Below are 15,974 nucleotides of genomic sequence, written 5' to 3'. Positions count from 1 at the left end.
AGATATAGCAAATCATATACAAAATTATTTCACTGAAAAAGTTAACAATCTATCTGTTAAAATGTGTGGTATGGATAGTGGCCACTCTTATGAATTGATAAATCACAAAATCATGAGGGACCAGACCTGCCATTTTGTTTTTGGTAATGTCACTGTGAGCTATGTAGAGGAACTCATTTTAACCTGCAAAGACAAACCTGCTGGCATAGATGGACTAGAGACTAAACTTATTAAAATGGTTGCAAGCATCATTGCACCTGCGATCTGTCACATTGTTAATTTGTGTTTCAAAGAGAGTATCTGCCCATCTAAGTGGAAGATTGCAAAAATAATACCTTTGCCTAAAAATGGAAAATTGCCATTTTCAGGACCAAACAGTAGACCAATAAGTTTGTTGCCTTCTCTAAGTAAACTAATGGAGAGAATAGTAAGTAATTAGATTCAAGAATATTTGCATTTCAACATGCATTTAGGAAAGATCATTCTACTGCAACAGCTCTGACTCAGATGACAGATGACTGGCTCAGAGCCATTGATGAGCAGAAAATGGTGGGTGCAGTCATGCTTAATTTCACAGCAGCATTTGACATTATAGGACACAAAATACTACTTGAAAAACTGCATTGCTATGGTTTCTTGAATTCAGCTTTAAAATGGATGGAAAGTTACTTAAACAATAGGTCACAAACTGTTTTCTTTAATGGAAGTTATTCTGAGGTTAAAACGCTGAACTGTGGTGTACCACAAGGAAGCTGCCTTGGACCGCTGTTGTACACAATATATACTAATGATTTGCCACTTGTTTTGAGGCGAGCAAAGATTTTGATGTACGCGGATGACTCCACCATCTACGTGGCAGCAAAAACAGCTGAGGAGTTAAATAGGATACTAAACTCAGAATTACTTTCAGTGGTTGAATGGATTTGGAGGAATAAGTTAGTTTTGAATGTTTCAAAGACAAACTCTATTATTTTCAGCTCAAACGCTAACCTTAAATGTGAACCGGTGTTAAATATTATGATAAATGATGTAAAAGTAAATCAGGTTAAAGAGACAAAACTCTTGGGAGTCACTTTGGACGAAAGATTGTCATGGTCCACACAAATAAACAAAACAATAACAAAGATGGGTGCTGGTATTTCTGTAATTAAAAGATGTGCAAAATGTTTAACAAAAACTGCAAAAAGACAAGTCATGCAAGCATTGATACTGTCAAACATTGACTATTGCTCAGTTGTATGGTCAAATTGTGCAATAGATGGTATCAAGAAACTCCAAGTTGCACAGAATAGAGCAGCTCGGGTGGTACTGAATTGTGACATTAGAACAAATGTGATCGCAATGCATGATGTACTAAGTTGGTTAAATGTTCAAAATAGATTTCTGTATTCTTTGTTGGTATTCTTTAGAAATATTATAGCTACTAAAAGCCCATTTACATTGTATAATAAACTGTTTTTAACTTTGGAGCACCACAGCTACTCTACCAGGCAAGCAACACAGGGGACCTTTATATTACCTAGAGCCAGAACTAATTTCATGAAAAGAACACTGATGTATAGAGGAATAAGAGAATGGAATGCATTACCTGATCATATTAAAAATGAGAAAAACAACAGTACATTTAAACTTTTACTTAAAAAGTATCTCTTGGTAAGAACTGGGACATGATTGCTTAGTTTAATGATGGTGCTTAGTTTTTGCTTGCGTACAAGTGGGTGTGTTGTAAATGTAAGTGTGACACTGATACCCTATGAGCTAGTATTGACATTCTTGACATTGTAAAATCTGAATTCTATGGAACTGAACCTTGAGAGCATGTCTTGTGTTTTTTGTTTTGTTTTTGTTTTTGTTTTTGTTTTTGTTTTGTTTTGGGGTTTTTTTTATTGTTGTCATAGTGTTGTGGAATGTTTGTCCCAATACTTCTGTTTAAAGTGTCAATCAATGTGATGTGTTATGTTTACATGTACTGTATGATGTGATGTTTATGTTGAATGATATGATGATTGAAAGGACCCCAGGAAGAATAGCTGGTTGTCCAGGCTAATGGGGATCCTAATAAAACCTTGAAACCTTGAAAAAAACTGGTTTTGACAAGGAGGCAGCAGAGAATTCGCATTCGCCGTGTGTTTGGCAATCAAGTTGTATTTCAGACTGGATGTGCTACATTGATAATTCAGTTCACACCGACAATACACACAGATGACTTTGATCTTATCAGTCGACCCATTGGGCAACTTTTTGAAACTAAACTTTCCATTCAGAATCTTGTTCGCATTTTTACTGTTATTAAATGCTTAACATTTGTTAGGACGAAAATTTCAGTCACTGCTCACTATCAGCCATCTTATCTGGCTCTAATGGAAAATAGCTCTGTTGGCATTTTCTCAAGTTTAACTAGCTAATTAATGAATTTGTCAATCACGCATTAAAGGCACTGCCCAGGGAGGAGCAGCAGTCTATTTGAGGGAATTGTCATAATCTGCCAACAGGCAGCAAGGATAGAAAAAGAAAAAAATAAGGTAGAAGAGTAAAGAAGCTCCTCAGAGTCCACCTACACAACTAATATATAGAATACTGTAAATTGAAGATATTAAGGTTCCTGTAATAGAGCTGCTTTAGACATCTGATGACTGCCTGGTAATTTATCTTGCTTGGGATTAGCTATTGGCACTTTTACTTTGTTTCTTTTACTATAAAATACTTGTATTGTACTGCATGTACTATTTTCCACATCATGTGGTCAGTGTAAAACTACTTCAGGCCCAGAACTTTGTGCTGCTTAAAGGATAATTCCACTTTTTTGCAACTTGTTTTTGTAGTATGGGCAATCATTTCTATCAGTTATCACAAAACTGATCAAAATACGTTGACCGTCTTGGGGGTTTGTTTAAGAACTTGAGTTTATTTGAGTTTATATATTTAAAAAAGGGACAATACATATTAATGAACATATATATGTAAATATGCAAGATTATAGCCAACGGCTAATTTCCATCTTTAGTCCCTTTGGCAGGTTGATGTCATCAACATAAGATAATAAAATCAATAAAACAATAGTAACAACAAGTAGAACAGTTGGCCTTCATGGCCAGAATGAGCAGGGGTAGTAATACAGAGAGAGAAAACGTGTTCTTGAAAACACAATAGGACAGAAAATAAAAAAGAAAAGCAAGAACAATGAAAAGTATAGTGGATCATGAAACATACAGACCGAGGGTTTAGTGTTAAATGCTAAATTTAGATATGAAAGGGCTGATTAAAGTGCAGAGTGCTGAAGTGTTAAAGTGTTAGGTGCGTAATTATATTGCAGATTGCCCGATTGCACAGTAAATATAAAGTGCTATTTTAAATGCACAATTCTCAATACATATTACATCAATTAAATACCAGAAATGGCAATTACATGATACTGGGAGTACCCATTTTTAAGAATATAAAGCGTGTCTTGCCTTGCACGTAGCCCTAATAACTACAAAGTAAATAAAAATGTAATAAATAACGAAAGTATTAATGGGTACGCAAATGGTACCGCAACAATTAGCTAACAAACAGATATACAAGTTTAGGCACAGTTGTGGCAACAGTATTGTTCTTCCAATAGCCAAGCTTTAAGATGTTTGGTAAAACAGGTCAGAGTCAGGAGTTCACGTATTGTGTTTGGTATTAAATTCCAGGTGTGAGAAGCACGAACAGAAAAGGTAGCTTGACTAAAGGCACTCTTTCTAAAAGGAACTACACAGTCACCTCTAGAACCAGCTCTTGTTAATCTGTTTGAGTTTTTTTTTCACAAAATCTTGTAATGGAGGAGGTGCTTTGCCATGGAAGATTTTGTAAATCAAGACAGCGTCAGTGTATTTAACGGTGTTGTCCCAGCTTAAGCGCTCATGTTTTTTTAATATCTGACAGTGATGGTATGTTTTTGGTTTTTTTATCCAATACTTTCAGAGCTTGTTTATAAACTGTTTCAATCGGCTTTAGTGTCGTCTTACAGGCCGATGCCCAACTTGTTACGCAATAGGACATGTGTGACATGATCATAGTATCAAAATACAATTTTGCTGACTCAAGAGTTAAATTGTTTCTAATAAACTTAAAGTTGGACAAGTTAAACTTAATTCTATTCACAGTATTTTTTATCTGTCGTTTAAAAAGAAGCTGTGAGTCAAGAGTGATTCCTAAGTATTTAAACTCTTGTACCACCTCAATTGTTTTACCTTGTACAGAAACGTTGGGATCACTGTCAGTATTTGCTCTTTTTGAGAAGTACATACACACAGTCTTGGATATGTTCAAGCATAGTTGGGTTTTCTCAAGCCAGTTATACACATTTGTCATAGCATCTGTCAGTTCTTGCGCAGCGTGTCTTTTATCATTTGCATGGACATACAGAACAGCATCATCGGCATACATTTGGCAGGTGACATTCGAAGGACAACAACTTGGCAGATCATTTATAAACAAATTGAAAAGCAGTGGACCTAGCACTGACCCCTGCGGTACACCCCAAGATTGTTGTTACGTGATGTCAACTTCATGTTCTGTATCCTAACACACTGTGATCTTGCAGATATGTATGATTCAATCCAATTCAGAGTACTTGGGGAGAAGTTAAAACTAGACAGTTTGGTCAACAGCATCTGGTGGTTAATGGTGTCAAACGCTTTTCTAAGATCGATGAAAACAGCACCAATGACTCCGCCTGCATCCAGCTTTGATTTTATGTTTTCCAGGAAGAAGCAAACTGCTGTCTCAGTAGAATGATGTTTTCTAAAGCCAAATTGCATCCTGTTCAAGGTATATGGACTGTTGTTAAGATGATCTACAATTTGCTCTGCTACTATTTTTTCCATGACTTTGGAGACTGCTGGAAGTATGCTTATCGGTCTGTAGTTGCTGGTTATTGCAGGATTACCTGACTTAAAGACTGGTGTAATGACAGAGCACTTCCAGGCTTCAGGGAAGGAACTTTCATTCATGGATTTATTTATAATAGTAGTTAAGGGTGCTATGAAAGATTCTTTGTGATATTTTAGAAATGTTACATCCATACAAAATGCATCTATGTCCAGACACACCTGACAGAGATCTGCATTCTACTGAACACACTCTTATAGTTAGGAGTTGTTTTGCATAAAACACGAGCTAAATGCCTCAAAGGTAAACTAATTATTCATTTGGACTTTTTAAGAAAAGGCCTTGTGCAGTTGATATTTAGGGTAGCAAGAACTACAAAAAAACAAAATAATCACATAACAACTCTGAAAAAATCAGTCTACACTGCCACTCTTTCAAAGTGGACCTCTGACCTCTCTCCATCCTCCCTCTTCTTTCTCCCCTTGCTCTCTGAATCATAACCACCTTAACTACCACCTTCACTTCATCTACCTCAGCATTTTCCTCCTCCACCCCCCTCCATCACTGACATTGCTGTCTGTCTATCCTTCGGTGCTCCGTCTGTGCGTCTCCACCCCCCCACCCCCACCCCCACCCCCACCCCCCCGCTAGCGTGCAAACAGAAGGGGACCCACCCACATGAGCTTTAAGTTATGTAATGAGATCATCTGGAGACTGATGTTGTATACCAGATATACCAAGCAGCCATTAGCGGCTTCTCTATAGCATCACCATTTGTTTCACTTGTACACATGTCTTTTAGGATTGTGACAGATGGATGATGGCCAGACTTAAGCTTGAGTAGCAAGGCTCAATGATACTAAAACCTCCAGATGATAGCAACAGCAACATGGGTTTCTTTAATCCTCCTTCCTGCTGTGTTTTTGTCCTAGATCTGGCTTTTACCTTGTGTTTTCAGGAAGTGAGATGTGGATGAATGAGTTAATGGGATGGTGGTCGAAATAAAGACAGATGGAGGTCAAGGGGATATGAGGAGAGTGGTGTGCACATCCACGTGTTGGATCACAGCATCATGGGGGGAGCAGAGGCCTGGTGAAACAGACAGACACCTTAACACATGTGTTTGTGTGTGTCCAAGACCTTGAAAGCCTCAGCATGGCATGAGGGCTACTATCACCAGCCATATTTCCATCAATACATTTTTATGCTGATTTAGTATCACATCAGAAAGGGTTGATGGAAATTGAAAATCTGAAAACACATAAACTTCACAAAAAATGATCCATGCTTGGTTGAGGTTTTCAAAAAAGTTACTGCACTGAATGGTAGATGAAGACACTTTTTTCAATAAGCTCTTACATAGCAAACATTTGTATCACATGACGGATCAGCTGTGGCAGCAAACACATCAAAAATTGCTGCCAACTACTGCTTATCTCAATGAACAAACTCCTAATAATGATATGATGGTAGTGGAGGGAGAAAAAGCATTCGTTTCCATTTTCTTTAACATTTCTTCTTGAAATTCAGTTAAAATTTGAGATATACTACCCAGCTATTCATTCAACCTTTATTTTAACTCGGAAATACATTGAGGTAGAGACCTCATTTACAATGTAGCCGAGTAAAACAATAAAAACAAAAGCACTTAGACATGGAAAAAGCCAAAGAGAAAATGACAAAAAACTTACATAAAAATAAGTAAGAAGAAAAAGCAATAAAAGCCAAAGAAAAAGGACCCATTTGAAATAAAATAAGATAAATAAAAGCAACAACAATGAGTAAAAACAGTAAAAATACTGTCCATCAGAGGAGGTCCTGGTTTCACATGTGAGAGTCCATGTCAAAATAATATCATTTCTCCATTTGGGGAGCTCAACATTAATTGTAGTGTAATGATTATATAGTTTGGTGCTGAAATGATTTGTCGATTATGAGGCTAAGGTGGTATAGGAGATCAGCCTATACTCACAGGGTTGTTAATTGTTATTAATTATCAATCCTTAATCAATTTAAACTATAAAGCTTCTCAAATGTGGGGATTTGCTGCTTTTCTGTGATATGTCACTGTAACTTATATATCTTTTGGATTTTTGGTTGAACAAAAATTGTTAATTATAAAAGCAATCTGAAGATCAGATAAGCAAGTTACTTCATAATGGAATATTTTACATATGACTACTTCATTAGAAACTAATAATATTACAATTAGTGCTGTCAATCGATTAAAATATTGAATCACAATTAATCGTGAGTTAACTATGACATTCATGAGATAAATCGCGATTCAATATTTTAATCGATTGACAACACTAATATATCTATCTATATATATCTATCTATATATAGATATACATATATACATATATAGGCAAATTAACCGCACATTCTTATCTATTCTAAATGTCCCATTAATTATCATTTTAATACTCTTATCAACATGGAAACGTGGATAGGCTTGCTTTGTACAAATGTTTTTTATTGAAAACAACAACACGTAGTTTTATATTTCACACTAACATTTTCACTTTGAGCAGTTGTTCACATTTGAAGCAAAATCTCACACAATTTAACACTGTCAATAAACAGATGACAAAAAAATAAATACTATAGTGCAGTTAAACCATGGCTTAAACTTTCATTTCTTAAGTTTCCTTTGAACATAATAGCATCCATATGCCTCTGTCGAAAACCATCCATTGTTGCCTGGTTTTGACAGGGAGGCGGCGGAGAATTCACATTAGCCGTGTGTTTGGCCATCAAGTGGTATTTCAGACTGGATGTGCTACAGTGATAACTCAGTTCACACCAACAATACACACAGATAACTTTGGTCTTGTCAGTCGACCCATCTGGCAACTTTTTGAAACTAAACTTTCCATTCAGAATCTTGTTCGCATCCAATTTGGCATTTCGCGCTTGACATCCACACAAACCGGTAGCCTACTCTTTGTCTCTTCTTCCTGTAGTTTTCCTAACATTACTAGTAGTAGCCACAGCTTATAAAAAACTTAACTAAAAAAGTTAACTAGGTCACAAAGCGTTAATGACGCTGTTAAAATTGATTTGCGTTAACGTGTTAATAACGCGGTATTTTTGACAGCACTAATTATAATATTACTGTTTGTGTAGAGTAACACTGAGTAAAAAATGGGTCTATTTTTTCAATGGTTTGTACGTAAACCCAGGGTTTGGTTTGGTTTATTAAGGATCCCCATTAGTCTCCACCGTAGTGGAGACTATTTTTCCTGGGCTCCAGGCAAGATACATTACAGTGCAAACATAAAATGCCATACAGCACGGTCATCAATCCTAAAATAAAATATACAAGCGTAGAAAACGCAATTTACATTAATAGTATAATAAAAGAAAACACAGAGAAAACCAAACAAAAGTTCATCAGTCCAAAACCTAATCAAATTTGATATCTTTTCTGATTATTGCTATCTTAAGTCTCTTTTTGAAAACAAATTTATTTCTGATAATGGTCAAGTGTGGTGGATTATTCCAGTATGATATGGCTCTGTACATGACCGTTTTCTTAAGTGCGTTGGTTCTGGGCTTTGGTAAAGCAAAGTTACTACTTAGTGCTTGCCTAGTATGATACTGATGTCTTTCACTTGCAGGTACTATTTCTGAAAACAAACAGAGGGGTTTCAGTAAGGAATACACATTTTTTTAAAAACAGAATAAGACTGCATGCCAGTCTTTCATGCACTCGCATCCATGACAACCTGGCATGCATAGTATCCACATTACTTCTGACAGGACATTGAAGTGCTAGCCTTGCCACTCTGTAGGTTGATGGCCTATAAAAAGGCACTGAATAAATATATTTATCACATTTTGCAGAGCAGAGCAGAGTTAGCAGCTCGGTGGACACAGACAGACAGACAGACAGACAGACAGACAGACAGACAGACAGACAGACAGACAGACAGACAGACAGACAGACAGACAGATTGTGTTTTTATCACTTGTTGGGACATTACATAGACTTACATTCATTTCCTGGAGCCTCACCCTCACCCTCACCCTAACCCTAACAATAATTTGCCCATTGCTAACCCTTTACCTAACCTAACCTTACCAGATTACCCATTTTCTACAAGAAAGAGAAGGGAAACTTCTGGGCCCACTCTCTTTTAACTAAGTAGACTTTCTACTCCACTGCCTATGAGGACCAGCTTGTTATTGAAAGGGAAATAAAGCAACGCAACAACCTAGTCTTTGTCTGAGCTCAACGAAACGCTGCAGGACTCAACCAGACGGATTTAAACACACATCAATCGCACGAACAACACTCACAAGTAAAAGGCTATTGTCTGAGCAGAGACAGCTTAACAATAGCTTGTCAATGTAAGCTTTATTGTTGTGTAAGTATTATTGTATTGTTGTGAAATGAACGGACAGCCAAGCCCTGGTTACTGATACTTCGAAATATTCCAATCATTGTGCCTGCTGCTTGTTGTGTGCTTAGCATGTTACATTGATTATGTGCCCCTTGCTGTCAGGCTTTGTTTTGTGTTGGTTTTTGTGTTAAGTCAGGGAGCTGCATTTAGGGCTGCTGAGGTTGCATCCTGGGTTTCTGATGGATAAAGGGCACAGTAACTGTGTCTTTCTGTGGCAGTTAAGACCTTGTTCGCTTCCCCTGATTGTCTCTCTCACTCTCTCCCCTTTACTAACCTACACACATAAACACCCACATGCCTCTATCCACAAACACATACAGTGAGTCTCAGATAGTGTGGTAACATAACTCAGATTTGGGAGACGTGTAAGAACGTCCTCCATTGTGCTTCTCGTATCTCTTTGTCATGCTTTGCGGTCTTGACCCTTGTGTGAAGTAGCCAATGATCCGGTCACATCTGCCATCCTGCCTTCTCTCTCTCCCTTCTCCCTTTACCCCCTCACATGCTTGCTCACACAAGCGCACACACATGCTACACACTTGCTTTCTGCCTTACGCTTGTTAGTATATTTGCTTACTTTGGGTGGCTGTAGCTCAGGATGTAGAGCAGTCTTCAACCTATCAGAAGGTCGGTGGTTCAATTCCAGGCCTCAGCAGCCTACATGCTGAAGTATCCTTGGCCAAGACACCGAACTCCAAATTACCCCAGATGCTGTGCCATCAATGTGTGAGCCACCGTACAAATGTGTGTGTGTGAATGCAGGCTTGTTGTGAAAGCGCTTTGAGTGGTCATCAGACTAGAAAAGTGCCATATATATATACAGTCCACTTACTATTTGTGTTATAGCTACTTGTGTTGTAGTTGGACAATAGATGTTTACTGATTAAAGGATTATTGATTGTTGGTCAGGACTGCTGAAGTTAAATAAATGCTGCTATACATTTAAAAAGCAGTTGCCTCTGATTATTTGTGCATATATGTTGTGGTAACTGCTGGTTGTGAGGATCAGTGCTTGAACTTATTATTATTAAATGTATTATTTTGTGTGGTGTGTACAATGTTGTAAATAAATGAAAAAATGTTCTAAATATTAACAATATTGAAATTGATAAGTTTGGACTTATTTGAAATTACTTACTGAAATTACATTTCTTCAGAGAGAGTAAAGTATAAAAAAAATAAAATAAAATAAAAATCCAGGTACCAAGCAGTCCAAAACACAGAGCTATTCTATTTATAATGATATAAAACAAAGAAAAGCAAATAATCCTCAGATCTGAGAGGCTAGAACCAGAGAATGTTTAGCTTGTTTTCGAATTTAAGAACTGCCATAATTTAAATTAGTACACCTATATTTCACTTTTCACTACACTACAGTTTGGACTGGCAGTAACCAACCTTTTTTCTATTAAGGAATATTTCAGTTTTTATAACATCTTTCAGAGGCCATACTAAATTATCGCGCAAATATATCACAGCTGGAACAGTTTTTCTTTGGCAAGGCCTTTGATGTCAGATGGTAGTGATGATGCTACTCCCAGTTGGTTTTCCAGGATTGGGTCAGTCAGTCTTGAGCAGAACTGATTCTTTGCAAAAGTCAGTTCTGAAACTGCTTACAGTACTAGGCTGTCCCAAACAAAGAGGTGCAAACTTAAGTGCTTGTCCCTTTAGAATGGGAAAATCCTCAGGATGTACATATAGTTTACAGAAGTCCAACAGATGGAGGTTGATGTACCTAGCTTTTAACCAGCTCAATAATTTCATATTACAGGTTGTCAGGCACATTTGCCAGTTTCACATCGAATGGCATAGCAAATATGTCTAGTTCTTTTTGTTGATTTCTGCTGTCCTGCAATGTATCACCATGTGCACAAAGCTGTTTTCACACTAAGCAGCATATTCAGATGTCATAGCAAATTTTTGCTCTTGCAAAGCAAGACAATGCACAGTTACATCTTTTCAGTTGCACTTGCACCAGTGTATTTAATCCCTTTTGTGGGTCAACCATGGCCATGGTTCCATGTGTGGGAAGGCCACTTAACATTTCAAATGTAAGTTCAAATTTGTTAACAGCCAGAAAAAAACTTGCTCAAACAAATCCTCATCGTTGGAAGTTTCATGCATGGCTTGCAAAGACAGCAATTCCTCCCTAGTATCAAATTCTGCTACAAACCTGCAGTGACCTTCAGTGTTTTTTCAATATCTTGCACCTTATTAGTAATCAACTCTGATTGTTCATCGAGAAAAAGTGACACTTTGGAACAATTTTACTTTGTCTTCTTCTCCTTGTGAGTCTGGACTGGCAACATTCTGCATCTACTTTCCTTTTCTTGACAGTCCCCATAATGCATGTTATGAAAAACGGAACTGCAACATGTATAATGCGTTCACTTTGACCCTAACCCTGACAGGCATACAGCCAGAGGGGACCACCTGGAAGGATGTGTTGGTCTATTATTGTTTTTTTTATCACACAATAAAAATTGCTTTTTTGTATAAACTAACCCTCTTAACCTCACAACCCCTGGCAGGTTTGAAAAGCATCTTTTATTTCAAATGATGAATATAAAATTACACTACTTATCACAGCCAGAAATATAACATTACATAATAAAAATTATCATTTGATCTCCAAATTTCTGACAATTCTTGAATGGATCATATGCTACAAATTCTTCCATCAGATAAAAAAAAAATCTTAAAAAAGTGGAATTTCATCAATATCACTATATTCTATATGTTGCATTTCAAATTTGGCCAAAAAAATAAAAAATAAAAAATAAAAAATTGCACTAACCAAATCATGTAAAAAACAGAAAATTCTGCAGTCCCAAGCACAACTGGAGAGCATTAAATGACTATGTTGTGACCTAAAGTCACATGACAGCGATTTAGCAAAAAGTCACCTGAACTGCAGGAGATGAGGCCAGCAGCCAGGAGGAGAAGGTGAGAGATTGTTTGCACAGGTTGTATAAATGTAAACTTTTCAATATCAATAGCATGTGGAACCCCCAGTTTATTTTTCCAAAGATGGTAATGCTTGTGGACACTTGCATTGTGCTGTTGCATTGTGATTGCATGTCTGTCTGTCTGTCTGTCTTTCTGTCTGTCTGTCTGTCTGTCTGTCTGTCTGTCTGTCTGTCTGTCTGTCTGTCTGTCTGTCTGTCTCACTCTCCCTCCCTTGCTCTCCCTCTCTCACCCAACCGGTCGAGGCAGATGGCCGCCCACCCAGAGTCTGGTTCTGCTTGAGGTTTCTGCCTGTTAAAAGGAAGTTTTTCCTCGCCACTGTCGCCAAGTGCTTGCTCATGGGGGAATTGTTGGTTTCTTTGTAGATAAAAGAGCTTGGTCTGTACCAGCTCTATATGGAAAGTGTCCTGAGACAACTTCTGTTGTGATCTGGCGCTATACAAATAAAATTGAATTGAATTGAATTGAATTGAATTGAATTGTTCTTGTATATACAGATTCTTTTAAGTTTTTATAAAAAAACTAAATAAGAAATTTTTTTTTTGCGATTTATAATGCTTCTAACTCTCTTATACCTGTTATACAACAAAAACAAATTTTTCAGTTCTCCCTAATTCTAGCCATCATTGTACTGTGTCCATAGAGGCACTGGACTTATATATTGCAGGGAAAATGAACCCACAGTGAGTAAAAAATGCCTAGAAACTGCTTGGGGCTCAGAGGGTTAATTGCCTCGCGGGCAGGATCAAACGTTTGTGGGCAGGATCAAACAGCCTTTGGGTTGCATACGGCCTGGAGGCCGGCGGTTCCCCACCCCAGGTTTAGACACTGTACTAAACTTTTATCTTCACAAACATCTCATATAAACAGGGAAATTCTCAATAGGATAAAGGGGCCCTAACTCACAAAATTCTTTCTAAACATCTCCATGCCCATTCATTTATTTTTTTGTTATATGTAGATTGTTTGGTTGATTTTAACCTGTACAAATAAATAAATCTCAAAGCACAAACTTTCTTTTAACTGTTAATCTTAAACCATTAATATTTTCAGTACAACATTTTTGTTCATTTCACTAAAGTTGTCTTGGGAGTATACTCACACTTAGTTGATTGATTGATTGATTGATTGATTGATTGATTGATTGATTGATTGATTGATTGATTGATTGTGTGGCTTGACCTGAAATAATAAAAACAGATGTACATCATGATGAGTGCCATAACTGAGAACACTGAACACCATCCAAATTAGAACCACTCATCATGAGCCCAGTCTTGGGAAACTTCATAACTGCACATGAAGTGAAATGTGCCACTTGTGAGAATTTCTTGCTTTTCCTATTACATATTGTAGACATCTGGCGACCCCTGAAAATAAAAGCTTCAGCATGCTATCAGCAACAAATCAGCAGGTTCTTCAGCTGTCAATTTAGTAAACACTTAGCCCTTTATGTAGAAATTCATACTGTATATATGCTATCACTCTGGCCAAAGACAGTTTAGATTAGTTTAGTTTGATCACGAGATGATTTCTGATAATATAGTCAATATCGACATCCATATCAAATCTCCAGCTTGCAAAGGCACTGTTTAAATCATCTTTCAAGTTAAAAAAATGTTGTCATTAAACCTGTCATTGAGTCAATGTTGCAACTGTTTCCAGAATAAACTGACTACCTAGTCTGCCACAGATCAGTCACACCTCATATCCATCTCATCAGTTGTCCTTTGTCTACTGTAGCTAACAGGAAAGGGTAAAACAAGGGGATTTCTATTAAAGGGTCAATGTGTAAGATTTACATGGCCATCATAGGTTCTCCCAAACATTTGGAAAGGGAGGGGTGAGGTAAACTGTATTCACTTGGTTGCAATCTGCAACCTTACCACTAGATGCCACTAAATCTTACACACTGGACCTTTAAGTGATACAAGCAATACAGAATAGCATAGTCACTGGTATACCATTCCCATTCCCAACAACAATGCATGTTACTGATTTTTTTTTTTTTTTTTTTTTTTTTTTTGTGATTATTGATTATTAAAGTGTGCACTGGTTCACAAAAAGCAGCACCCCAACAAAAATTCAATCTAATACAGCTACACTAAAACTAATGGGATCTATGTTGTTTCATATCTTTGTCAGTTTGAGCAATGGCAACTTATAAAATCTTTAGTGTAATAACTGTAGGTATGTAGTGTCTTTGTTCAATAATCAATATTGACCTTAGCCTACTGTGCTTTGACAAATATTTAAAAATTGTTTTATATGTTTAAAATGTTTTAGATTATGTTCACATTTACATTATACATTTGTGCCTACACTTTTTCTGTATATTTTCTTCACGAATATTAATCACAGTAAGGCTTATGCTTCGGGAAATTTAAGTGGAACAAAAAGTACAAAGAATATTCATAGATGTAAATACACCCAAAACAGTATGTTTCTCTAACAGCCTTTTCGTCTCCAAACTGCCTGTTGTTCCAGCTTCCCACAAACTCTATATGGACACTACCTTTTTATTTAAACGTGTGTTGCAGGTTGGTTGACATAGACAAAGATGTTGAAACTGCCCCTCACCTGTTTTCTGTTCCATAGACTGGAGCCCTACAACGAGCCCCAGCAGTACCACCGCAAAGCACATCTGGAGGGCAAACAAGTCCTTTCGTTTTCTCCGCCTGAATTTGCTCCTCCGTCTGCTCAGCATAACTCCTCCTCTAACGATCGTCTCCGGCATCCCTTCAACCACCACGCGGGCCATGGAGCTCTTCTTTCAGCGAGCGTTCCAGCGGAACCCCCGGTGGTGGCGCAAATGTACAAGAAACTGAAGCGAGCCGAGGAGGAAGAGACAAACAGACGTGTTGTATACGCACTGAAGTTATTCGACGAGAGCAGATATAACTGGATTGTGGATGGATTAGTAAAGTCAGCGAAAGTGTTAAAGCTGTAACATCCGGTCTCAAATTTCAAAGTAAAGCTTTTACGTTAACATTTATGTGGGGGTTTTAACCAAAAAAAAAAAAAAAAAAGATGATAAAACATTACTTATCTCCAAGGTAACTTGTCCAAGATAATTTCTATACATAGTCAAACAAATCTATGTTTAATAGTAATGGCTAGATATTCTAAATTAAGGGCTGCACCTGATGATGATTAGTTTAATGTGTGGTTCACACAGAGCTCACATTAATTTGGAATGAATTGTCCCATATCAAATTGTCATATTCTTTTCTCACTAGCTTTTGATGCAAAAATGCAAAATAGAATAATCTTTTATTAGCTGGAAGAATGGTAGCTATAATAAGATTATTCTGGATAGACTCAGAATAATGCACTATTTTATTTTGATGTCCCTATTTTCCGGTTCATGGCTAACCGCAAAGTATTTAACGCATTTTAAAGAGCTTGATGTTAAGTGCCTCCACCGTTTCTTCCTTCTCCATCATTGGAGTTAGAGGGTGGGCTTCCGGGTTAGTGCTACGGGACAGAATTATGGTTTATCGCCGTGGATGCATAATGTTAACGTTAACTTTTTGCTTGTATGTGCTGCTTTGGAGATGTCACATGGAGAGACAGAGGTAGGGGCTTGTGTGTGTGTGTGTGTGTGTGTGTGTGTGTGTGTGTGTGTGTGTGTGTGTGTGAGTGTGTGTGTGTGTGTGTGTGTGTGAGTGTGTGTGTGTGAGTGAGTGAGTGAGTGAGAGAGAGAGAGAGAGAGGGAGAGAGAGAGAGAGAGAGAGA

The 15,974-nt window shown here is 37.4% G+C and overlaps 1 protein-coding gene across 2 annotated transcripts in view; it reads right to left on the bottom strand.

Annotated features, from left to right (window-relative positions):
• The window catches only part of LOC139341131 (sodium/potassium/calcium exchanger 3-like), a 186,607-nt gene extending 171,431 nt beyond the window's left edge, over positions 1 to 15,176 (bottom strand). For both annotated transcript variants that reach the window (XR_011602994.1, XM_070977491.1), the window contains exon 1: positions 14,817 to 15,176. Coding sequence is in view for 1 of the 2 variants with exons in the window: in XM_070977491.1 (XP_070833592.1) it covers positions 14,817 to 14,997 (181 nt within the window). In the remaining variant the exon portion in view is untranslated. The remainder of the gene's footprint in view (positions 1 to 14,816) is intronic.
• Positions 15,177 to 15,974: the final 798 nt, after the last annotated feature.

The sequence above is a fragment of the Chaetodon trifascialis genome, chromosome 13 (assembly GCF_039877785.1).
Source record: "Chaetodon trifascialis isolate fChaTrf1 chromosome 13, fChaTrf1.hap1, whole genome shotgun sequence".
Lineage (NCBI taxonomy): Eukaryota > Metazoa > Chordata > Actinopteri > Chaetodontiformes > Chaetodontidae > Chaetodon > Chaetodon trifascialis.
This window is presented reverse-complemented; position numbering and strand designations above follow the sequence as displayed.